This window comes from Zalophus californianus, chromosome 12, assembly GCF_009762305.2.
Source record: "Zalophus californianus isolate mZalCal1 chromosome 12, mZalCal1.pri.v2, whole genome shotgun sequence".
NCBI lineage: Eukaryota > Metazoa > Chordata > Mammalia > Carnivora > Otariidae > Zalophus > Zalophus californianus.
In genome coordinates this window covers 14,741,402-14,768,759 of record NC_045606.1, presented here as the reverse complement: position 1 = coordinate 14,768,759, position 27,358 = coordinate 14,741,402, and the positions used below count along the sequence as shown (strand labels likewise).

General features: G+C 41.7%; 1 protein-coding gene across 2 annotated transcripts in view; it reads right to left on the bottom strand.

The window, feature by feature from the left end:
- The window catches only part of AMPH (amphiphysin), a 309,085-nt gene extending 290,353 nt beyond the window's left edge, over positions 1 to 18,732 (bottom strand). Inside the window, exon 1 of one of the 2 annotated variants that reach the window (XM_035723411.1) lies at positions 18,252 to 18,732. In XM_035723411.1, the coding sequence (XP_035579304.1) occupies positions 18,252 to 18,320 (69 nt within the window). In that variant the 5' untranslated portion in view covers positions 18,321 to 18,732. The remainder of the gene's footprint in view (positions 1 to 18,251) is intronic. The other variant, XM_027574926.2, reaches the window with a different exon arrangement.
- Between the last annotated feature and the right edge of the window lie 8,626 nt (positions 18,733 to 27,358).

Genomic DNA, 27,358 nt, shown 5'->3' with positions numbered 1-27,358 from the left:
TGGCCCTGACACCCCACGGAACGCTCTAAAGATCACTTCTCAGCCTGCCCTTCTCACCAACTGTGGGCACAGCAACACCACTGCGGCAACACTATTCAACCAGGTGAAAGAGACCCTGAAGTTTAAATTCCCCAAGATGCCCTTGATACTCGTGTGGTGAACACACAGTTCCTTGGAAGTGCGGCCTCTCTTGGCAGATTGGAAGAGAGGCCAGTTACTGGGGCAGTGACCACGTGGCTGGGGATCGGAGCTCAAAGTCAGTCCAGCCAGATGGCAGAGGAACATACACCACCGAAAGAAACCAAGATGAGGCTGTTGGAGTATGCCACTGAGCCTTGCTTGAGCCCAGAGATGCAGATCGTAAGTTACTGAACCACATACACCCACAGAGAAAGCCACTTGTGGGCCAGAGACACTGCTCCTGGAGGATAAGAGACAGAGCAGAGCACACCACAGAACGCTTGCACACTATTTGCACCACAATCTCTGGGCCCACACCCTAACTACACAGACACAATCTGTACACTTCTTCTGCGCATGTGAATTGTACTGAGTTAAAACTGGTGACCACTCCACCAACACCAAACTTAAATACTGACAGGTTCTTATTCAACATAGTATTAGAAGTCCTAGCCACAGCAATCAGACAACAAAAAGAAATCAAAGGCATCCAAATCGGCAAAGAGGAAGTCAAACTCTCACTCTTTGCAGATGATATGATACTGTATGTGGAAAACCCAAAACACTCCACCCCAAAACTGCTCGAACTCATACAGGAATTCAGTAAAGTGGCAGGATATAAAATCAATGCACAGAAATCAGTGGCATTCCTATACACCAACAACAAGACAGAAGAGAGTGAAATTAAGGAGTCAATCCCATTTACAATTGCACCCAAAACCATAAGATACCTAGGAATAAATCTAACCAAAGAGGCAAAGGATCTGTACTCAGAAAACTATAAAATACTCAGGAAAGAAATTGAAGAAGACACAAAGAAATGGAAAAACGTTCCATGCTCATGGATTGGAAGAACAAACATTGTGAGGATGTCAATGCTACCTAGAGCAATCTACACATTCAATGCAATCCCCATCAAAATACCATCCACTTTTTTCAAAGAAATGGAACAAATAATCCTAAAATTTGTATGGAACTAGAAAAGACCCCGAATAGCCAGAGGAATCTTGAAAAAGAAAAGCAAAGGTGGCGGCATCACAATTCCGGACTTCCAGCTCTATTACAAAGCTGTCATCATCAAGACAGTATGGTACTGGCACAAAAACAGACACATAGATCAATGGAACAGAATTGAGAGCCCAGAAATGGACCCTCAACTCTATGGTCAATTCATCTTTGACAAAGCAGGAAAGAATGTCCAATGGAAAAAAGACAGTCTCTTCAACAAATGATATTGGGAAAATTGGACAGCCACATGCAGAAGAATGAAACTGGACCATTTCCTTACACCACACACAAAAATAGACTCCAAATGGTTGAAAGATCTAAACGTGAGACAGGAGTCCATCAAAATCCTAAAGGAGAACACAGGCAGCAACCTCTGTGACCTCAGCCACAGCAACTTCTTCCTAGAAACATCGCCAAAGGCAAGGGAAGCAAGGGCAAAAATGAACTATTGGATTTCATCAAGATAAAAAGCTTTTGCACAGCAAAAGAAACAGTCCACAAAACCAAAAGACAACCGACAGAATGGGAGAAGATATTTGCAAATGACATATCAGATAAAGGGTTAGTATCCAAAATCTATAAAGAACTTATCAAACTCAACACTCAAAGAACAAATAATCCAATCAAGAAATGGGCAGAAGACATGAACAGACATTTTTCCAAAGAAGACATCCAAATGGCCAACAGACACATGAAAAAGTGCTCAACATCACTCGGCATCAGGGAAATCCAAATCAAAACCTCAATGAGATACCACCTCACACCCGTCAGAATGGCTAAAATTAACAAGTCAGGTAACGACAGATGTTGGCAGGGATGCAGAGAAAGGGGAACCCTCCTACACTGTTGGTGGGAATGCAAGCTGGTGTAACCACTCTGGAAAACAGTATGGAGCTTCCTCAAAAAGTTGAAAATAGAGCTACCATACGATCCAGCAATTGCACTGCCCGGTATTTACCCCAAAGATACAAATGTAGGGATCCGAAGGGGTACGTGCACCCCAATGTTTATAGCAGCAATGTCCACAATAGCCAAACTGTGGAAAGAGCCAAGATGTCCATCAACAGAAGAATGGATAAAGAAGAGGTGGTATACCGAAGGGGTATGTGTACCCCAATGTTTATAGCAGCAATGTCCACAATAGCCAAACTGGAAGGAGCCAAGATGCCCATCGACAGATGAATGGATAAAGAACATGTGGTATATATACACAATGGAATATTATGCAGCCATCAAAAGGAATGAGATCTTGCCATTTGCAACGACGTGGATGGAACTGGAGGGTATTATGCTGAGTGAAATAAGTCAATCAGAGAAAGCATGTATCACATGACCTCACTGATATGAGAAATTCTTAATCTCAGGAAACAAACTGAGTGTTACTGGAGTGGTTGGGGGTGGGAGGGATGGGGTGGCTGGGTGATGGACATTGGGGAGGGTATGTGCTACGGTGAGCGCTGTGAATTGTGCAAGACTGTTGAATCACAGATCTGTACTTCTGAAACAAATAACGCAACATATTTTAAGAAAAAAGAAAAAGAAGAAGATAACAGGAGAGGAAGAAAAGGGGAGTATGTCAGAGGGGGAGACGAACCATGAGAGATGATGGACTCTGAAAAACAAACTGAGGGTTCTAGAGGGGAGGGGGGTAGGGGGATGGGTTAGCCTGGTGATGGGTATTGAGGAGGGCACGTTCTGCATGGAGCACTGGGTGTTATGAACAAACAATGAATCATGGAACACTGCACCAAAAACTAATGATGTAATATATGGTGATTAACATAACAATAAAAAAATTTAAAAAAAAGAAGAGGTGGTATATATACACAATGGAATATTATGCAGCTATCAAAAGGAATGAGATCTTGCCATTTGCAATGACGTGGATGGAACTGGAGGGTGTTATGCTGAGTGAAATAAGTCAATCAGAGAAAGACATGTATCATATGACCTCACTGATATGAGGAATTCTTAATCTCAGGAAAGAAACTGAGGGTTGCTGGAATGGTGGAGGGGGTGGGAGGGATGGGGTGGCTGGGTGACAGGCATTGGGGAGGGTATGTGCTATGGTGAGCGCTGTGAATTGTGCAAGACTCTTGAATCACAGATCTGTACCTCTGAAACAAATAATGCAATATATGTTAAGGAAAAAAAAAAGAAGATAGCAGGAGGAGAAGAATGAAGGGGAGTAAATCGGAGGGGGAGATGAACCATGAGAGACGATGGACTCTGAAAAACAAACTGAGGGTTCTAGCGGGGAGGGGTGTGTGGGGATGGGTTAGCCTGGTGACAGGTATTAAAGAGGGCACGTTCTGCGTGGAGCACTGGGTGTTATGCACAAACAATGAATCATGGAACACTACATCAAAAACTAATGATGTAATATATGGTGATTAACATAACAATAAAAAATTTAAAGGAAAAAATATTGACAGGTTCTTGAGAGAGAAATGTTCCTATGACTATGTGTAAAATCTTAAAGATAAAACCATTTTTGCCTTAAGCAGTACGAGTCCTATGCAGATATAGCTGTGAACAAACACAACTCTGTTGGCAATGCCAAACTTAGCATTTGAAGATACAGACTTTTCAATCTCTCACGACTGCTGATGGGAGTGCAAATTTGGTATACTACTTTGAAAAACTATTTGGTAGTATCTCCTAAAGCTAAATGACACCTACCCTGAGGAACCAGTAATTCTACTCCTAGGTATTAACCCAAGAGAAATTAGTGGTTTTGACCACCAGAAGGCACGTACAAGAATGTGCATAGCAACATTATTCATAAGAGCCAAATCCTAGAAACAAACCAAATGGCTGTCAACTGGAGGATGTCTACATTGGGGGATATTGTGCAATATAATGCTATTCATGAATAAAACAGAATGAACTCCTACACATAGCAACGTGGATGAATCTTATATATATTATAATGAGTGAAAAAAGTAAGACTCAAAAGAGTACACACAGTATGATTCCATTTACACAAATTATAAAGACCAGGGGCACCTAGGTGGCTCAGTCAGGTAGGCATCTGCCTGCAGCTCAGGTCATGATTTCGGGGTCCTGGGATCGAGCCCCTGCTTCTCCCTCTCCCTTTGCCCCTCCCCCGCCCCTGCTCATGCTTGTTCTCTCTTTCTTTCAAATAAACAAATAAAATATTAAATATACATATACATGTATATATAAAGACCAGGTGAAACTAACCTACAGGAGTAGAATCAGAATAGTGGCTCCCTAGTAAAAGGAAGTGAGAAGAGAGGAAGTATTAACTTAGAAGAGGCATGAAGGAGCCTACTGGGTTCTAGAAATGCTCTTCACTTCACCTGTGTGGCAGTTACACAAATTTTATTTTACATATATATGTAAAATTTTACCAAGCTGTACATCTAAGATTTTTGCAACTTAATACATGCATGCCATACCTTATTCTAAAAGTTTCCTAAAAAACCACACATGCACACACACATACACACACATACACACACTTACATACAAATAGTCTTTCTGTTTCAACTTGAGGAATCACGGTCTTCAGTGATGACAGGAGAGTCAGCAGAGTTACTATGTTACCCCAAAGAAGTTGCTCTACACACATGCTGAAAGGGTCTCCTCTAACGTACTCTGGAGATCAGTGTAGACTTTTTCCTGGTCACCTCCAATAAAGATTCCCTCTTCATTTACCAGGGCCACCTCTACATACAGACCTCTAACTGCTGTGGGATGGACAACTGGAAAAAGGTAGGCTACAGTGACTTGAAGACTGAATTAATTTAAAAAAATTTAAATACTAGATCAAAATAATTATTTTAAACATGTGTAATAAGGAACCTGGAGTTGTGGGCATGTGCCACACTTTCATGTTGAAACAATCACAGTAACTGGGCTAATCTTTTTCTTTTTAGCATACTGATATCATCATCATTATTATTGAAATATAGTTGACCTAACTCCTATTTTATCAGTAAATACATTAAATGTAAATGAATTAAACACCAAAATTAAAAGGCAGAGATTGGCAGAATGGATAAGAAACAACAAACTACATACTGTCTGCAAGAGACACAATTTAGATCCAAAGAAATAAATAGGTTGAAAGTACAAGAATGGGAAAGATATACCACACAAACAGTAACCAAAAGAGAGCTGGAGTGTCTATAATATCAAAAAATAGACTTTAAGAAAAATATTGTTATTAAATACAAAGAAGAACGATTTATAGTGACAAGAAGGTCAATCCATGAAGAAGATATAACAAATAGAAATATTTATGCACCTAATGAAAGTACACCAAAATAAATGAAGCAAAACTGATAGAATTGAAGAGAAGAACACAGAATTCAAAATTAATAGTTGAAGACTCCAATACCTTATTTTCAATACTGGACAGAACAACTAGACAGAAAACAATAAGAAAATAAAAGATTTGAACACCACTATAAACTGAGGAGTCCAAACACACATCTATAGAATACTTCATTCAACAACAGTAGGCTACAATTCTTCTCAAGTGGACATGGAACATCCTTCAGGAGAGATGATAAGTTAGACGAAAAAACAAGTCTCAATAAATTTTTTTCTCTAATTTTACTGAGATACAATTAAGTATGTAATGTTGCATAAGCTTAAGGTGTATAACCTAGTATTTTGATAGATGTATATAGTGCAAAATGATTACCACAAGTTTAGTTAACATCATCATCTCACATAGTTACAAATTTTTTTCTCGTGATGAGAACTTTTAAGATCTACCTTCTTGGCAGCTTTCAAATATAAAATACAGTATTGTATTTTATCACCATCACCAAACAGTACATTACATTCCATAACTTCTTTACCTTATAACTGGAAGTTTGTACCTTTTGATCATCTTCACCCAAATCCCACCCTCAACAAATTTAAAAGAATTGAATCACATACAGTATATTCTCCAACTATGACTCAATGAAATTAGTAACTTATAACAAGGGAGATTTAGAAAATGAAAAAATGTGGAAATAAAACAATGCACTCCTAAATAACCTATGTATCAAAGAAATTCATAAGGGAAATTGGATGTACTTTGAGATAAATGAAAATGAAAACAACCTACCAACACTTATGGGATGCTGCTAAATTTCTTAATGAGAAATTTAGAACTATAAGCACCTATATTAAAAAGATGTCAAATCAATGACTTAGCATTCCATGGTAAACTAAACACAAACTAAACCCTAAGCAATAAGAAGGAAGGAAAAAATAAAGATCAGAGTGGAAATAAATGGAATAGAGAATAAAAATAACAGAGAAAATCAATGAAACCAAAAGTTGGTTCTTTGGCGAGATTAACAAAATTGCCAAGCCTTTAGCTAGACTGGCCAAGAAATAAAGGGAGAAGACTGAAATTACTAAAACCAGGAATGACACAGGTGACATTTCAACTAACCTTACAAACACAAAAAGGAATACTACCACCTAAGAGAATACTATGAACAACTGTATGCCAACAAACTAGATAAACTAGATGAAATGGAAAATTCCTAGAAAGACACAAACTACCAAAACTGACTCAAACCAAACTAGAAAATCTGCTAGATGTAAAACAAAGAGATTTTACTAGCAATCAAAAAGCTTACCACAAATTAAAAAAAAAAAAAAAAAAAAAAACAAGCTTAGATTACTACATGGGTGAATTCTACAAATATTAAAAGAATTAACACCAATCTTTCACAAACTCTTCCAAAACAACAGAAGGAGAGGGGCCACTTCCCAATTCATTCTTTGAAAGCATTATTACTCAGACACAAAAACCAGACAAAGACATCATAAGAAAGCTATAAAATAATATCCATTAAGAATATAGACACATAGGGGCACCTGGGTGGCTCAGTCATTGAGCGTCTGCCTTCGGCTCAGGTCATGATCCCAAGGTCCTGGGATCGAGCCCCACATCGGGCTCCCTACTCAGCAGAAGCCTGCTTCTCCCTCTCCCACTCCCCCTGCTTGTGTTCCCTCTCTTGCTGTGTCTTTCTCTGTCAAATAAATAAAAAATCTTAAAAAAAAAAAAGAATATAGACACATAAATCCTTAACAGAGTATTTTTAAAAAATTAAATTTGGAATCCAATGGTCTAGTCCCTGGCAAATAGGGCTTCTTCCACAGGAGATTAAAATCATCCTGAGTTTTGACCACACTCTCTACTAGGCACTTAAGCAATCTCATTACTATAAATTCCATGATAAAACAGATGAAATCAATGTAATTATAAATAAATCTCTCAAACTCACCCCATCTTCTCTGTCACCGACCAAAAATACGCTGCAGGTTGTTGAGGCATTTCTACTTTTTGTGATTGATGTGTTAACTAGCATCACTCTAAAATTATACTTTTTTTTAACAGAATCAGATTATACAGAATCCAACCTTCCATGCTATCCAACATTCCTAACAAGGAAGACATTTGTCCCTTGATGAAACATTTCCAATATTTCAAACTGACTGATCTCTTTGAAATTTAAGTAAGCTATTTTAAGTATAAGGTTAGGTTTTAAGTATCCCATAAGGGTTCTGCTTTTCACCTTTCTTCTCTATCTTCACTACACTGGAGATAAAATTCATAGTCACTGAGTAGTAGAAGGCTTACTCATCATATTATAACCCTGAAGTGGACCTAGGAGATTATAAGCCACCATAAAATCTCAACCAAACTCCTTTCTCTAAAACAATGTATTTTGCAAACCTCATTAAACCTTTGAATTATCAGAGGAACTTATTAAAAATGCATATTCCCAAGTCTTTCTTAAGAGATTCTGGTGAGTTTGTAACTAGGCCCAGGAATCTGCATTTTAACTCACCCCTTTCCCCAACATTCCTGACTACACTTGGAGAAAACATCGGGCTCGAGGTACTTGACTTCTAGATTCATTCTCTACACTTAACAGGAGCAATTAGGGACCGATACAGATCCGCAGGAAAGCCCTCTCCTGTCCTAACTCCCTGCGTTAGAATGCTAGTGGTCCTCACAGCCACATGCATTTCCTAGAAGGGTGGGAGAAAAAAGTTGGGAGATCGTTTTCTAGAGACGCAGAGAAGAACCCACTGAACAGAGAGCAGGCAAGAAACTGGTATTTTACTAGAGAAATACATAGGTTAAAGGGGCAAGATTTCTTGTAACAGATGTCTCAAATATTGAGGAATTATAGGGTGCGTGAAAGGTACCATACAGTTCTAGGCTGTGCTACCACAAAATGGGAGATCCTTCCAAGGCGTAGACTATCTATGCTATTGAACTGTTAGCAACCATTACTACGTAGAGGAAGAGAAAGTCTGCTACAAAAGAGTCTCTTCCAAATTTGATTCCTTCCAAGCTGCATATCACTTCAAACAGATTATTCCTAAATTCAAGACCATGCTGCACAATAATCAAGTCAATGCCCACGACACAGTTAAGTCAACTTGGTATCAGCCTTAACCATGCATGTTCTCTCTGTCCCCTCTCTCTCTCTCTTCTCACTGAATGTTGGGTATCCAAATGCAATCAAACCTCTTGATCAAACCCTTTGTTGGACAGACTCAACTTTGTAGATGTATGCCATTTAAGGACTTTCATTTTTTTAAGTTTCTTTTTATTTTTGTGTTAGAGAGAGAGAGACACAGAGAGAGCACAAGCAGGGAGGAGAAGCAGGCTCTCCACTGAGCAGAGAGCTCGACGTAGGGCTCGATCCCAGGGTCCTGGGATCATGACCTGAGCCAAAGGCAGAATCTTAACCAAATGAGCCACCCAGGTGCCCAAGGGCTCTCAATTTTATTTTGAATTTCTGATGGCTTGAGATAAGAGACCCCACAAATCCATGAAAACAGATGGGGTTGGAATTTACAGCTGTTGTACAAAAGGATCTTTGGATGACTATGTATGATTTATGTCTGTATGTATGTATAGTTCAGAGTAACCATAGTTGAACCAGTGTCCTACCCCTGTGTCAAGGAGGAACTTCACCCCACAAGAACCCTTCAACATGTGAGGGTAAAAATCCGATCACACAAAATTGGGATTGCTACTGCAACAGGACCATCCCAATTAGGGTCTACTTTACCTTGCTGAGTATGCAAATGGTAGAAGAAGATAATTTATAAGGCCAATGTGAAGAGTTGATTTCTGATTTCTATATGCCACAGCTCTTATTTCTGTCTCCACAGCTCTTATTCCATATTTCTATGGAATGGTTCCTACTCCCATAATCACTAAACCCTTACCCCATTCCTCTTGCCTGAATATTGCAAAACATCCTTCTGATCTTGGCTTAACATCTACCTTCTTCAGGTAGGTGTGTCCAATCCCTTCACTCTAGATGGGTTCCCTACTTATATAAAAAAACATTTTTTCTCCCCACAGAATTTTTAATTATGGTTTTTCATTACTAACCATGTAGTTATCATTACATTCAAAGTTTTATCTCTCTACCAACTCCTGCTGGTCAATATGCTCAAGTAGGATGGCTTTGTGGATTGCTATATTACAGATACCTAGCAAGTGTCTTTCACACATTAAATTCTTAATGAATGACTCTGCAAGAATTAATGCATTCTACCAAATGAACTTCACAATAGTATATATAACTTTTAGAGTAAGTAAGTTTAGCCTTTACTCAGTATTAGGTGCTATAACAAGAGTACATTTATGCCTGGGCCCATGTGTTTTTAATTAAATTATTGTAGGCACTTTTAAGTACATATATACATATATATATACACATATATATATATGGCATAGATATATTCAGGTTCTTCCCATGTATGAACTAAACTTTCAACTAAATAACTATATGAGAATAAGGTGAAATGATCAAAATGGTGGTTCTCTTAATTTTTTTGTACATCTCTCCTAAGTTGCTTCAGGGTATATGCCTATAGCATAGCAAATATTTCAAAACTAAGATCTTACCCATGGCTTTATCCAACATCATTCTTAAGAAGAGATTTGCTCAATACACATTCAAGAAATGTATCTACTTAAGTACTACACTTAAATTTAGATTTTGAATCAATAAGAATGAAGTTTCAGCATTTCTATATTAAAAGTTGGCCCATGGATATGTTCTCAAGAAATTGTAATTATTGTCAGTTTAATTTTGCATAATGCTGTGTATATAGTGTTATTATATTCTTTCATGGGTAAATTTTTGAACTCTGTGATGATGGTACTTTCATTTTGTACGTCTTAGCCATTATCGAGATTATCTGGAACATTGTATCTGCAATACACGAAATCTTTACATGTTTTATTCCCTTCAAAGAGCCCACAGGCCCTTATTTCCTCAGAAGTTCTATTCAGATGGCCCCCTAGAAATCGCTAAAAAAAATTAAAATTGTGTTTGAACAGTAAGGTGAAAATTCTCAGATTTTAAAAAGCCAGAACAATAGGGGTGGCCTGACTGGCCCAGTCGGTGGAGCATGTGACTCCTGATCTTGGGATTGTGAATTCAAGCCCCATGTTGGCTGTAGAGATTACTTAGAAATAAAATCTTAAAAAAAAAAAATCCAAGACAGTTTGAAACTTAATCATACATACACACACACAGGTACACACATCCACCCGTTCCTGAATGGACTGAAGTGACCTAAAAAAAAAGTCAACATATAGGAAAAGATGCTGGAGATCCTCTAGGGTAGTATTTCCACGCTGTAGTCTTGAGATCAATTTGGTATGCTCCTACAAGCATTTTCTTAGAAATGGAACAGAGTGCAGTGGGATGGAATGGATAATCAGTGTTTGATGATATCAAATCTTTCCTAACTTAGGAACTCAGGCATCATGGGAAATCTTGGAACAGGGGAGCTATGCGTGTATATGTGCAGATGTATTTGGAAATGATAAACCCATGGTTAAAGACCTTATACATCTGGAGCTCAGGCATCTGCAGCACAGAGTAACCATAGTTGCGGATAACCTAGAGAGAAAGGCTTCCTGTCCCTGCCATTACTACGGGAACCAATAGTGAGGGTACTGTGTTCCTTGATCACAACAGTTCTCCCGAGGGACAAGAATGACATCTGAATGCTAGACACCCTTTTGGGACCATTTTCCACAAGACCAGAAGAAAAACCACTGACTCCTTTAGAGAGAGGGAACTCCCCATAGGATTGCTGAACTTCTCCTAAGACAGGAACCCCAAGGGGTAATAAGAGATTCTTACCAAACACTGTATGGGATGCTGAAATCACTTCATCTGACTATTCAAAGAATGGAACCTCATTTTATACCCCAAGTAAAGTGGGCCATATTATTTATATAAGTATCTCAGGTATTTTAAGTTGTATGGGTCCAAAGACAAAGTTGACTTCTAAAGTATGACTTATGAATCCATACATATATAAACTACACATATAATATGCTATCCTGTAAAGGAGAATGCTAATTTCACTAGTGTTAAAATCTGAGTTCCTGTAGTTTTGATTCCCTACTGTATTGATTTCTGGACATTTGAGCGTGTTTTTAAAAAAATGAAAGAAGGAAGCCTTAATCTGTCAAGAATATCCTCGTGTCACTTTTAATTTGGCAGTTTTTAATACACCCAGAGAAAATGATCTTAGTAGAAGGGAAGGCATAAGCTTGTACAATGTAGAAGCAGGCAACAAGAAAGTCTTCAGGGACGCCTCGGTGACTCAGTTGGTTAAGTGTCTGCCTTTGGTTCAGGTCATGATCTCAGGGTCCTGGGATCAAGTCCCACGTTGGGCTCTCTGCTCAGTGGGGAGTCTGCTTCTCCCTCTGCCTGTCCTTCCCCCTGCTTGTTCTCGCTCTCTCTCTCTCAAATAAGTAAATAAAATCTTAAAAAAAAAAAAAAAAGTCTTCGGATGACCATGAAAGAGGAAACCCTGGATTGCCTCGGAGACTCTGTCTCCAAAGTGTCTTCAGATGTAAATGTGGTCATAAAAGCTACTCTTCTATGGACAGGGCCCTGGGTCCCATGGAACACTCTCCTGGACAGAGCAAGGTCTTACTTCTCCTATTCTATTTATATATAACACACACAACATAAATACACACATGCACACAAGCACATGCACCCAGAAACACCATTCACATGTTTCTCTTTGAGCACAAACCTAACTGCAGGCATCAGCAAGGCAATATTTTTTTTAAAGACCCACAAGTGTCACATAATTTGATATATGGAAAGAAATGACATTGTTTTTCTCGCTCTATCGCACAATCAATATTGGTTTGAACCACACGACTCTACCAATATTTGACTGTTTGACTTATAAAAATGACAAGTTAGCTCAGTTCAACCTAATATTGTTGCAGTTCTTACCATGTACAGAACCTGTAAGAATAATTTATTTGATGTACTACCTTTACAAAATGACAAGAGAAAATGACAGTGATACACAGTGAATCCCTTATGATAATTTCACAAGAGACAGAGAAAAAATAATGTGGAAGGATGCTTTGCAGGAATGCGATATAAACAAGCAAGAACATAGAAAGTTAAATCTATACATCATCACCAAATATGTACAATTCACAAGACATCTGGTCCTTGTCCTCAAGCATATTCAATTTAGTTGGGAAGATATAATACATGAAAAAAAATTGCATCTGAGACTTATATAATTTTCACTTGGGGCAGATAAACTGGCACAAAGAATATCAAACTGGACACTTCATTAGAATTTAAATACTGTAGGGGTGCCTGGGTGGCACAGTCAGTTAAATGGCCGACTCTTGGTTTTGGCTCACGTCATGATCTCAGGGTAACGAGATCAAGCCCCAAGTCCCGCTCTGCGCTCAGTGCAGAGTCTGTTTAAGATTCTCTCTCCTTCTCCCTCTGAGCTCCCCCTACCCCCGCCACACATACACTCTCTGTCTCTAAAATAAATTTAAAAATCTGTAAAAAAAATTTAAATAGAGTAATTCCTTACTAAAATGAAACCCAAGCAAAGAAACAAAAACATGTTTAAAGAGATTCATACTATAACATACCAAAAGTTCCTTTGCTCACAAGTCATGTTAAAAAAACATTTAAATCTTTAAAAAATGTTTCAAGTTCTCCACCAATTTAAATATTGCACAGAAGTCAAGGATGGTTAAGACCAAATAAAGGCCACTGGATTTCACAGAAGATGGACAAAAATATAAATCTGAGGGATTAAATATTTAGTAAAAAAGCTTAGAGACAGACAGATTGTGTTTATTTCCATCTCCTCCCAAAACCCAACTAAAATGATAGTAAAGGAATAAAGAAGGTACGAGCAATCAATGACAAAGGCGGGGGGGAGGCATCTTCAGTGGATCAGAGCATTTAATACATATTAAGGGAGCAGAAACGAGGATGGAAGGATGGAAACAACTCAGGAAAACAGAGAGGGGTTAAAAAAAAAAAAAAGTGCCTGTATAGAGCGATCAATGAAAATGCAGCCAATTCTCTAGTTTTTTAACATAAAAAAAGAAAAAGAAATAAATGTAAATAATGTTCACCAAAAAAAAATTCTTTGATGAAAATGACAGGATATAAATAATTGAAAATAAAAGGATTCTTTCAAAATATGAAAAAAAAGAAGTAGTTATATAAGCATATTTCACAGAGATGTTGTGGTTAGTAATAGCTACCTCTGAGGATCAAGACTAGAGGTTGAGGGAAGGGGACGGGGGTCTGCTACTTTTCATAAGAAGCCCTTTACATTATATTATTTTATTATATTTGATTTTTTAAATGGCATATATTAATTTGGTAGGAAATTTTTAAACAAATGTTAAAATTATAAATTATCAAATATATGATTATTTATATAAACATAGGACAGACAAGGCCTTTTAAGTATGCCTCAGTGGATATTTGGTTTTAAGATTTTATTTCCTTATTTGAGAGACAGAGCAGGGGTGGGGTTCGAGCGGCAAAGGGAAAGGGGAGGGGGACAAGCAGACTCCCCGCTGAGCGCAGAGCCAGCAGTGGGGCTCAATCCCACCACCCTGAGACCGTGACCTGAGCTGAAGTCAGCCGCTTAACTGACTGAGCCACCCAGGCGTCCCTCAGTGGATACTTATTTTGTCAGTGCTGCATTCATTTCCCTTTCTATACTCTGATTCTCCTTCCTTCTCCACCGGCAATCCATTTGGTCCAGGGGGGATTTCTCCATCCCAGCTTCAGTAGTAGTTTGTGACTCAGGCCCAATCCAACCCATGGTCCTGGTCAGAGGGACTTTTTTCCTCCCGGAGAGAAGAACAAGGCACAGTTTAGGCCAATGAGAACTATACTGAGTTCTCTGTAAATGTTGAAGGAAAAACATGCTCTTGTCTAGAGCTGCTGACAGCCATCTTGCCACCAGAAGAGAAAACCTTCCCCAAGAATGAGGCTGACAGAATGAACAGCAGAGACGAAAGCATGTGAGCCCAAATGTCTGTGGTTGAACCCCACGTTCCAATAGGTCTGAGATTTGTCTACCTCAGCCTTTTTCATTAATTATAAGAGGTAGTATCATGTAATGGGAAAACACTGGACTGCCGTGGGTTCAAACTCCACCCTTGCTACCTACTAACTGTGTGACCTTGGGCATGTCACTTTACCCTTTCCTCATCTATAAAATGGGATAGTAATAGTACCTACCTCATAAAATCAAATGAGTGAATATATATAATACACATATGCATATATTTATATATACACATAGGTATAAGAACTACAAATATATATGTTAAAACCTCATTTAGAATTATATGTGCAAGAGCCATATTTTTAATTTTAGTAATTATATTCCCCTTTTTCCTTAAACCAGTTTGAACTGAGTTTTCTGATATTTACAAGTGGCAGGGCCCTGATTATTTCAACACCCAAGAGAGAAGCCATACAAAACCAATTGATAGATTTAAGCAGACATACATAAAACATAAACATAATATAAACCTTCTCTATGGCAGAAAAAAATGATCAAAAAATGAAAAAGTAAATAGAAAAGGAAGAAACCATATTTGCAACCTTACACAGAACAGGGTGGAGATGCTACACAAAATGGGCAAAAATATAAACACACAATTCACAAATAAAAAATTGCAATATAAAAATGTTTGGTTTCTAATAATCAAATGAAATAAACAGGAACTAAATTTTTTCCAGGGACATAGCTAAAGACCATTTTTAAATTTTATTATCCAGTGTTGGCAAGTGTCTCATGTACCCCTGTTGAGAATGTTAATGGATACAACCATTCTGAAAGGCAATCTAGCTATAATAAAAATAAGCATATCTTTGACATAATACTTCTAGGAATTTATCTAAGGAAATACTTCAGGGAGTACGCAAACATTATCCCTACTATGAGCAACCATTTTCCCTACAAGTTTTCCCACGGATTTGTACTTATATACAGGAACATTGGAAACTGAATGTCCAAAAAATAGGAGATTCATTAAAATCCATGTATTTCAATATTGTTCAGTCATTTAAAACGTTGACGTTAAATGTGTACATACTCAAGAATGTTCATGATTATTAATAATCATGTAACATGATTATTATGAAATCAGCAGGTCAAAAACCTAAAGGTATGAGCCTGTTTTGTTGTATAAATATATACATGTACATAAGGGAAAAGATCCACTAGACTACCCATCAAATGATAGTGAAATTTCTGGGTAGTAGAATTACGATTGTCCTAATTTGTTACTAGGTTTTTTTCTCGCTTATATATTGTTCCCTTTTTCTCCACTGAACCTTCACGGACCTTCAATAAGAACAAAATGTATTTTAAATTCATTAAAAAAAACCATAAGACTCCCCCTGAGAGTAGCTTCAGTCATGCGTTTGGAGCTAAAATGCATGCAGCTGTTAGATGTAATGCAGAGGATGAGAAAGTCAAGGGAGTAGACTCTCTTTTGAGAAAATTTGGTTGTAAAAATGAGCCAAGGTCTCAAGAACACATGTGGCATACAAATAGTGCGATGGAGCACCTGTGCATCAGAAAAGAGGAAGGGTCCAGATATAAGAGAAAGGAATCACTGGCGGAGATGTCTGATGCCTGCAACAGTAACTTGCTGTGTTTTCCACTCTCCGGTAGCTTCTGTTTGGGCTTGGCTGGGCTACCTCAGCTGAATTCCTACATGCCCTTTTCCTTGTGCTGCCCAGGCTCAGGAAAGGGGCAGAAGGTACCCACCGGTAGAACCCATATGCTCAGCCTTTCGGTGTCTTAAACCCCCTAAACTTGGTGCAGCAGGGACTCTTCATCAGCTACTTTCCCCAGAGAAGAAAATAGGATACTTGAAGCCCTATGCAAGCCTCCCTTAGACCTCCACTCCCAGGGAAAAGTAACCACCATCCTCAACGGCAATCGTAACACACACCTGACCTTAGTAATGACAAAGTGAGTTTTCAACAATTCATAAGGGCTTGAATACTCTGTAAGACAGATTAGTTTTCTTTCCATTTATTTCTGGCATATTAACAGCTGGTGACCTAGATTAAGAAATAATTTAATATGTGAAAAGGCAGACTATATCACTAAATTCCTTTGCAGATGGAAAGTGGATTCAATAAAAACCTTCAGACCAAAGATTCAAGTAATTACCGGGAAGTGGAGAGGGGGAGGAATACCTACAAGTGGGTAAAATGAACTATGGAAAAATGATGACAAAACCTGGCTGGGATGCCGGAGGATCCTAGCTACTTTCTGGACAAGTAAGCAGGGACTGGAAGAGGGCAGGAAGCCTTGCTAATTCAGCTGCTGAAGGAGCGGCAGGAGGAGGGTCACGTTAGTGCAGGATGAGCTTGGGTAGATATTAAAAGAAATACAATCCTCTTACTGCAATGACAGTGTGCATGTGTGGAGGGAGGGACTGGAGGCAGCCACAAAGCCTCTGGGCCTAGGGATTGGCAAAGGGATCAGTGGCCCCTCCTGCTCAATTCCTCGAGATCGGTGGGAACTAGGGAGCAGCCTGAGCCAGGGTCTGAAGAGGGAAATTCACTGTCCTTTTGAGCAACGCGGCAAATCTGACTTCCAGTAAAAGAGGAAAACACTAAACACCCCGAATCCCAGAGACGGAAAATACTGCCACATGAAAGAGAACACAGTTCAGCTGATAAAAACCATGGCGCTCAGCGAGCCGGTGTTCATTTTCAAGTGCAGTGCTTAAGCTACAATATGAATGTCCTTTCGCTGGAGACACAAATGAACACCTCAGTGCTGGCAAGGTCTTGATGACAAGCAGCCATCAGGGGATCCCAAAGTCTCGCACAAGACCTCAACTGCTCAGGGCTGTGCTTGGTGTAAACCCAAGCTCTGTGCCCAGCTCTGGGAGAGAAAAATAAATTACTGAGGCGCCAATTTGCTAGGGAGCTTGTAAAACACTAGGAAACCCAACCTGTACGTGCAAATTTTTTAAAGAAATAAAGCGCCCTCCTTTGTGCAGAAATGTGCAGAGAAGAACTGTTAGGTTCAGGTCATATTTATTTTTGACCTTCCAGAGGACACTGGCGTCAAAAGGGACACACACTGAGAGAGACCACCCCCCCCAAAAAAAAGAACAGAAAAAGGAAAGAAGTGTGTATCTAGATCTCTATTTTGAACTCCAGGATTCACTCGACAGCACTGTATTAAAAGCCATTGGTTTTCTGTGATGAGCCCTATCGATCCCTACAGATTTTGAGAGTAGCTTCTGCGCTACCCCCGCCGTTTCTGCTGCACTCGGGTCCTCAGGAAACCCCCCGGAGGGAGGACCGCTGCCGCAATCTCCCGGACCTGCGGGCCGGCGGGGAGCGGGCGCCGCGGGCAGAGAGATGCGCAGGGCACCCGGGCAGGCAGCCGGCGAGCCGCCGCACCTGCCGAAGCTCGCGCCCGCCGCCGCCCGGGAGAGCGAGGAGAGCGGAGAGAGAGGCCGGCCGTGCGGGGGGCGAGCGCGCGGGGAGACTCGGGCGGACCGCGCGCCCCGGCGCTCCAGCCTCCCAGCCCGCGGCCGCCTCGCTGCAGCCGCCGCGGCGCCGGGCAAGGCGTCCCCGCGCCCCCCGGCCCCGGCCCGGCCTCCACCGCTCCCCCAGCCCTCTCGGCCCTCGCCGCCGCGCCCCCGCCCCGCAACCTGCCCCGCCGCCAGCTCTGACCTTTTCCTGCGCGCGGTTGAGTCGCTTCTGCACGTTCTTGGCGAAAATGCCCGTCTTGATGTCGGCCATGGCTGCGGGTCCGGGAGGCGGCGAGGAGCGGAGCGGGCGGCGGGCCGGCTGCGGCGAGGACTAGCGGGAGAGGAGGAGGAGGAGGAGGAGGAGGAGGAGATGGTGGAGGAGGAGGAGCGGGAGAGGAGGAGCGGGAGGGGCGGTGAGGGGCAGCGGAGGAGCGCCAGGAGGGGTGAGGGAGGGGCGCAGCGCGGGGACCGGCTTAAAGCGACAGCGCGGAGGCGGGGCGCTCCGGGCCTGGCGGCGATACGGGGCTGGGTGGCGAGAAAAAGAGAGGGAAGGAGCCCGAAGTCAAATTGCCCAGGGAGGGCGCACAGTGGTGGAAGAGGAGGTCGGGAGGAGAAAGGGGACGACGCCAAGCAGCAGTCCCAGGGCCCTAAGGCAGCTCCGCGGTTCTTTCAAGGCAGAGTTTGTGTTGGGGGAGGCCAGGAGGGGCCCCATTCTTTCCGGCAAAAAAAAAAGAAAGAAAAAGAGGCGCGGGGCGGGGAGTGGTGGGGAAGCCAGCATTGGAGGTGCTCTGACGTGGAGGGGGGTGGATGGGCTCGTCCAGAGAGTGCACCCCTCCCCATCTGTGTGTTCCAGAAAGCCGGCCTCGGCCCTGCCTTCGGGAGGCTCACACCAACGGAGGAAAGGGGGCTGGGAAACCAAGTCAGTTCAGGGGTTAGAGCTGCAGTAGTGAGGGACCAAGGCGCACAATGGTTCAAACTTTAAGACGAGATTTGGGGTCCGAGGTAGGGAGGTTGTATGTTGAGAAGGGTCAGTCCCTTTAAGCAAGGTGCTGTGCTTTGGTGATCTGTGTAATTCCTGCCCGGAGCCCATACTCTAGCATGGACACTTACTTCCCCAGAAGTGTTGCCTGGCAGAATCAGGTCCTTTACCGACTCACTTCAACATTGTAAGACCTGGACCTCTTAGCCTGTTGCTTCGTGCAAACCTTCTGGCAACCTTAACAGGGATTTAACTCCTCAGTACGCTGATCAGAAGTAGGAATAATAGGGATACCTTTGTCGTATACCTCACCCAGAGCTCTTGAAGACCCTGGCCAATAGCGAAACTATCCATACTCTGTACTCTCTGAGAGTATGAAGGTGTAAGGCAGGTCACCCAGCAAGCAGGACAGAGGTGAATCAGGCACCTGAATCCTGTGAGTCCAAATGAGCATCCCACTAAACCTGTGGAGTAGACTGTCCCATGTGTAGCCCCCACCCCCATGAACTACCCTTGATACTCCCTTCGAAGTCCCCTCACCTTGATACTACAGTGGCACTGTGACTGGTTTTTGAAATAAAATACAGTGGAAGGACACTGTGCCAGTTGCAGCCTAAGCCTTGAGAACCCAAGCAGGCGTGGCACTCTCGGGAGCCCTGTGCCACCCTGTAGAATGTTCAGCTACCGTGATGTGAAAAGCCCCTTGGAGAGGCCACGTGGAAACGGGAAACCCCAGCCTCCCACTGACCCGCTGCCTAAATGCAGCCAGGCAAACAATCATCAGTAACACCAGAAGAACCGCCCAGCTGATCCCTGCAGAGGGCACAGCGGTGAGTAAACAAAAGGAGAGTGGTTTTAAGCCACTCACTTTTGCAAAGTTTATTACTGAAATACCCCATCTATTCACTTGACTCTTACTTCCTTAGGATGACTGGTCATCCCAGTTTGCCTGGGATGAGCCAGAAAGTCCTGGGTAAACCTGGACGAGTAGGTCACCCTACTTCCAACATCCCAAGTAAATAGGAGTTTACTTCAGAGGGAGGTAAAGAGGATATTCCTCTCTTGGTCAGCATTCCATAGAAAAGACTGCCCAGAAGCCAGGAATTAAAACGGGGGGCTTCAGAACCTCACCTGTGCCCTGAGGTCTTGCCATGACGATACAAGCTGCAGAATGCTGGAACACACCAGAATGTTCTGGAGCACATCAGTCCATGGTACTTTTCATACTATAAGCCCCAGAGCTCCCTCTGCTTCCATGCAGGGCCTGGCTATAGCTTCCCTTGCAGACATCACTACCCTCTTTCTAACAAGCAAGGGACAGAGTTCCAAGCAGTAGGTTTACTTTCCCTCTGGTTACTTAGGGCCCAAGCCATAGTGCCCTCTGCTCCAGCATTTGTCCTTCCTTGTAATTATTCCCCCACCAATTTTTGGCACACAGCAAATATCTTTTGAACTAAAATTACAAATGGCTAACATTTCTCATCATTCAGATGCCCAAATCTAGGTCTGTGATATGTGGATGGAAACAGGAAGCTTGTCATTTCTTGATAATTCTATTTGGAATACATGCTGAGCATGTTACAAAGTTGTTATGCACAAACTTATCAAATCATTTCCCTCCAGCTGAAAGGTAAAATGACATCTGTTTTCAGGTTGTCACGTGGGTCATTCTAGCCAGCCTGGAAAATTGAGGAAGGACTTTAGCTGCTACTTAGTAGGTTCTTTGTAAATATTTGTTGAAAAAAAAAATGCGTGTGTACATGAGACTAGATCTTGAGCATCCATCCTTACCTATTTATTCTCCTATTTCTGCAATAATGCTACTGGAATGAGTATAAAAGGGGACCCAACAATGATTTTTAAATATTGTTATGCCATACAGTAGAGGCTTTTTTCATACAAAATCTTATGCAGGACCCAAATACAATAATCAGGTAGACCCCTCGCTGGTTGTGGAGGGTGTGGGGTACCCAGAGCCCCACCCATTAGGCTACCTTTTATTCCCTGCATCTGTCTCTAAGGAAGATCTTCAGCCCTGACATGAACAGACATTTTTCCAAAGATGACATCCAAATGGCCAACAGGCACATGAAAAAGTGCTCAACATCACTCAACATCAGGGAAATCCAAATCAAAACCTCAATGAAATACCACCTCACACCAGTCAGAATGGCTAAAATTAACAAGTCAGGAAACGACAGATGTTGGCGGGGATGCGGAGAAAGGGGAACCCTCCTACACTGTTGGTGGGAATGCAAGCTGGTGCAGCCACTCAGGAAAACAGTATGGAGGTTCCTCAAAAAGTTGAAAATAGAGCTACCATACAATCCAGCAATTGCACTACTGGGTATTTACCCCAAAGATACAAATGTAGGGATCCAAAGGGGTATGTGCACCCTGATGTTTATAGCAGCAATGTCCACAATAGCCAAACTGTGGAAAGAGCCAAGATGTCCATCGACAGATGAATGGATAAAGAAGAAGTGGTATATATATACAATGGAATATTATGCAGCCATCAAAAGGAATGAGATCTTGCCATTTGCCACAACATGGATGGAACTGGAGGGTGTTATGCTGAGTGAAATAAGTCAATCAGAGAAAGACATGTACCATATGACCTCACTGATATGAGGAATTCTTAATCCCAGGAAACAAACTGAGGGTTGCTGGAGTGGTGGGGGGTGGGAGGGATGGGGTGGCTGGGTGATAGACATTGGGGAGGGTATATGCTATGGTGAGCACTGTGAATTGTGCAAGACTGTTGAATCACAGATCTGTACCTCTGAAACAAATAATGCAATATATGTTAAGAAAAAAAAAGAAGATAGCGGGAGGGGAAGAATGAAGGGGGGGAATCGGAGGGGGAGACGAACCATGAGAGACGATGGACTCTGAAAAACAAACAGGGTTCTAGAGGGGAGGAGAGTGGGAGGATGGGTTAGCCTGGTGATGGGTATTAAAGAGGGCACGTTCTGCATGGAGCACTCGGTGTTATACGCAAACAATGAATTATGGAACCCTACGTCAAAAACTAATGATGGTTTTTTTTCCTCCCCGGCTGCTTGAAGCCTTGCCACCATCATGAATGACACAGAAACTATCTGGACCAGGAAGTTCATGACTAACCGACTACTTCAGTGGAAACAGATGGTCATTGATGTTCTTCACCCTGGAAAGGCAACGGTACCTAAGACAGAAATTCGGGAAAAACTAGCCAAAATGTACAAGACCACCCCAGATGTCATATTTGTGTTTGGATTCAGAACCCATTTTGGTGGTGGCAAGACAACCGGCTTTGGCATGATTTATGATTCCTTGGATTATGCAAAGAAAAATGAACCCAAACACAGATTTGCAGGACATGGCCTGTATGAGAAGAAAAAGACATCAAGAAAACAGCGAAAGGAATGCAAGAACAGAATGAAGAAAGTCAGGGGGACTGCAAAAGCCAATGTTGGTGCTGGCAAAAAGTGAGCTGGAGATTGGACAACAGAAGGAGTAAAGATGCTGCAGTGGCTTTATCTGTGGTGGTTGTGCAGATTTTTCATGAGAGGATCAATAAACTAAGAATGTTAATTTAAAAAAACTAATGATGTAATGTATGGTGATTAACATAACAATAAAAAATTTTAAAAAATAAGAAGATCTTCAGCCCTGCAGACCTCCCTGCACTCAGCAGAAGTCCACGGACAAATGATCTCAGAAGCACCTTCCACCTCCAGAGTTATAGGAGCCTTGATTTTGTGTGCATTTCCTTCACCCCCCAACACCACTGGGCCCACCTGCCAACCTTCCTTGCTTGCTTATGTTTCTTCCTCCTAGTTCCCATCCAGTTTTCTCCTCAGTCAAGGGAAAATGTGGCTCATGCCATTCCATGTAGATTTCACCATGAATGAGGAATAATCCCAATTTTTTCCCATGTTGAGGACAAGCTTAGGTGTCAAGTTATATTTAACATTTATTCAGGTAAGTTTCACAGAAAGTATCATGACTCCAACTCTGGATCTTCATCTAAGCCAGGCAGAATTCCTGAATTATTTTTAATTCCAGTTTACTTTCTTTCCTCCTAAATTGCACTTCAGATTGGTTGATAAGTCAAAAATGTGAATTATGATAGGTTTTGATAATTTGGATTAGGCCCAGAATTACTATTGTGTTATCACAGAACCCATTTTCTGTACGTTTTAATGGCACAGAGTTTTATCCTTGCCTATCTTTATATTTTGTAAGTCCAATTAGATCCTTAAGGAAGGAGATTTTTAAATCCGTTTTTAAATGTGTTTTGCTCTTTGCAAGCACTTATAGGGGTTGTGATAGATTCTACATATTCTAATTAGCCACAAACTTTTTGTGCTACTGTATCTAATGAAGGAGGCCTTTCCTTTAAACATTTGGTGGAGCCTAAGTGGAATTTTGGCCCCAACCAAATCAGGAGTAGTTGTTACACTTACCTCTTTGTTCAAAGACTCAGAGGCAATTTTATTTTCTCTCACAAATGTTAAACTAGTAGTGAAAAGAGGATGTTCTGTAAAAATATATATTTTGACCAATTATCTTGTACATTTCAAGTGAAAACATTCAAGTGCGGATTCATAGTCAACTCTTCAAATTAGGCCAACTATTTACATTTTAGTCCCACATACATTTTTACTAAATTTTGCCTGTATGACTGCCCTCTTCTATTCCTAATTTAACCAGGTCTAAAAATAACAACCTCCTCACTACATTAATATTGTATCACTAATGCGTCCCAAAATACTAAATAGGAGGCAAGAGCTTTGTTTTTAATAGAGCCTTTGGCCACTAAGAAAAACAATGACATTGTATTAAATTGCCTAATAACTGTAACGTGTTTTGACACCGTGTTTAATGCTTTTTTGCAAAGTAGATGCAAAATAACTCCCATATCCCAAACAAATGTCTAGAACATCACTTAATAGCTTACAAGCCAATCGAGAGGTCAGAGAGCAAAACAAAATGGAAATTCTAATTAGCTACAGCTCTTTGTGAAGAAGGGGACAAGTTCCTGCAAATATTTTAAGCTATTTTCTATCCACAAATAAGCTATAAAAATTCCATGTACAATGTGGGTATGAGCACATTTGTCTGGGTGACCAAGAGCACTGTCCTAATAGCTTCAAGAGCTGGATTATTTTTTCAGGAATTTTTCAACTTGGACAACCCCAGCTTTGTAGCCGTGATGTACTTTAAAACCTCTTAACAAATACTTAATTTTATCATATATTGGCAGAGATCTTTTTGGTTCAAGGAACTTATTTTTGGTTAAATTTGCCCATATTTGTATTTTAGAAGAATATAGCTATCCAGATGTGCCTGCCTTTGTGTGGTTGCTCCCCCATCCTTACCACCCCGTCACCCCCTGCACTTTTGTCTCCAAGGTGGCTTCTAGAGCTGGGGCCACCAGCACAGTAGAGGTCCTACCTTGGACCATAATTGTCCTTGGATCCCCACATTGTCCACAGTATCCCTCCACTGCAAGCCTGCACTTCAGCCAAAGCCCCTGCCTAAGGAGTCCAATCCAGGGTCATGATATGATTTTATGTGCAGGAAGCCTCCCAAACATCAGCCTGCCTTCTCCCTTACAGTAGAGCCTCCTGTCTCTCCAGAGACCACATGACCTTCTACCTGTTCTCACGTCTCAAAAATCCCCTCACTCCACCTCTCTTCTCTAAAGGCCCCCAACAGGTTGCTGTTTCACGCCACCTCCAAGGAATCAGGCAGGTTGGGTGGGGGTGGTAGGAATAGTTCCTGTAAGTATTACTTTCAGTGTTACAGCTATTGTTCAATATTATCGGGCTTAAACAGGCTTCAGTGAGCTAGTCTAAGACACAGTAGGTCATGGGTTGAATTGAGTCTCTGCGATATTGTGGTTTATAATAAGAAATATTATGTTTGGTCCTTGTCCCTGTTCCTGGCACAGAGCTCCTAAAACCCTTGGAATTTCCCAAGTGGTTAGAGCAAAAAATGTATCTGGTTATTGAAAAGCAAACCCCTTTCAACCACACCTGAATGTGTGTTAATGAGGTGGCTTTGGGAAAACTATGAGGATGAAAGCTGGTTGTCAGGGTACCCATGTGATTCGAGGGTTGGAACTTTCAAACCACCCCCCACAATGTCCCCTCCTAGGTTGAGTTCAGTCACTTATGGCCAATGATTTAATAATTCATACCTATGTAATGAAGGCTCCATAAAAACCCAAAGGACTAGATCCAGAGAGCCTCTGGGTTGGAGAACACATGGAGATGCTAGGAAAGAGGCAGGCCTGGAGGGGCATGGAAGCTCCGCATCCCTTCCCACATACTTTGCTCTATGCATTTCTTCCATCTGGCTATTCCTGTGTTGTAGCCTTTTATAATAAACCAGCAATCTAGTAAATAAAATATTCTTCTGAGTTCTATGAGATGTTCTAGCAAATTGTTTGAATCCAAGAAGAGGGATGTGGGAAACTCTGATAATCAGTTGGTCAGAAGCACAGGAGACAATCTGGACTTGCAGTTGGTGTCTGAAGTTGGGGGGGGAGTGAAGTCTTGTGGGACTGAGCCCTTAATCTGTGAGATTTGATGCTAACTCCAGGTAGATGGTGTCAGGACTGCATTGAATTGTAGGACACCCAGAGATATTGCAGAATTGTGCGGTGTGGGAACACCTGAGCCCTCCCCCCTATTTGGTGGCCAGAAGTATTAAGAGTAGAGAAGAAACACCCAGGAGTAATTTTTTCTTTACAATTCCCACAAGAGATGAAATCATGACCCTGTGAATTTGACCTTATTTGGAAATAGGGTCTTGACAGTTGCAATTAAGCTGTAAGGTAAGATGAGGTCCTACTGGAGTTGGGTGGACCCTCAATCCAATATAACTGGCGTTGCAGGGTTTTTGTCTCACAGAGTTGAAGAAAGAGTTGAAGAATGAATCTCGGGACAAAAGGGTGAAGCAAAGTGAAAGTTTATTAAGGAAAGGTGAGAAGAGAAAAAAAAAAAGCTCTCTAGAGGGAGAGTGGTCTGTTCTTTTATAGAAAACTGACCAGGGAACTCGGTAAATATCTTGTCTATAATATTTAAGACAAACAAGGTGGATTTGTGGATATTATGACAATGTCTCATCTATACTTAGAACAAACAAGGTGGATATGTTATCTTCCCTTCTCTCTGTTTAATATCTTGTCTATAACATTTCTCTACACCTGGGATTTCTGGGAGCCTGGTTACTAGCCTTCTACCTGTGGCTCCCTACCTCGCTTCACCTGTCCCTTACTCATTGTTATAAAGAAAGGAGAAGTGATACAGACAGGCCACGTGCAGACAGACAGAAGGAAGTTGGAAGCAGAGATTGAAATAATGCACCCACATGCCAGGAACGCCAAGGACTGCCAGCAAACACAGAAGCCGGGAGACAGAGCATGGCCCTGTTCACACCTTGGTGGTGGACTTTTAGCCTCCAAACTGAGAGAACACGTTATTTCTCTGCTTTCAAGGCCCAGGTTGTGTTACTTTGTTACAGCAGGCCTAGGAAACAGAAGAAAGGATCCAGTCTCTCTCTTCCTAACAGCCTGAATCCAGGAAAAAATGTATCCCCCAGTCCAAGTGACTGACAAACAGATTTCCAAAAACAAGATTTTCATTAGTTGGAACAGCCTGTGTTCATCTGTTGCTTTCATCTGAAACAATGTATTTTTATAAGTGTATGATTTGCCCTTATTTTCCTGCTTAATTTAGTAGTAAAAGCAGAAGCTTTTGAGGAAGCCCGTTGCAGGTGGGGTTCTCCGGAAGCAGAGACTGAGGTTCAGGTGCAAGCCGACTAGAGCGTTGCATCGTGAGAGGCAGGAGGGGGAAGCAGGTTTGGCAGAGGAGAAAGTCCAGTGGCCAGGCAGGCCTGACGAAACTTTGACCAATCTGGGAGGGGGTCTGTTGTGACCATTGCCGATAGTCCCCATCTGGTTAACGAGGGCAGGGCCCAGTCCCTGAAGAGAGTGGCCCTAGGAGGGGTATGAACTGGGGCCAGGAAGCTCTCTGCTCAGGGCCTGGGCTCCCTCAGACAGAGGCAGCAAGCCTTCTCGAAGGGTGATCCAGGCAGCAGACCCCACTCCTGTTCTCTGTGCTTCAGGGGTAGAGCTCCTCACACGGATGAGGTACATGTTCTTCAGTCTCTGCAAAATAACTATTTTCTGTTCCTTCAACTTCCGGTGTTTTCATGCCCCCTGCCCGCACTGAGGCGTTTCTGAAGGGGCCTTACTACTATCTTGGTTATCCTCCTCGAAGCCCTGATGTTTACATTTAAACGTGGTTCATTTGTCCCTAACTGAAGTCACA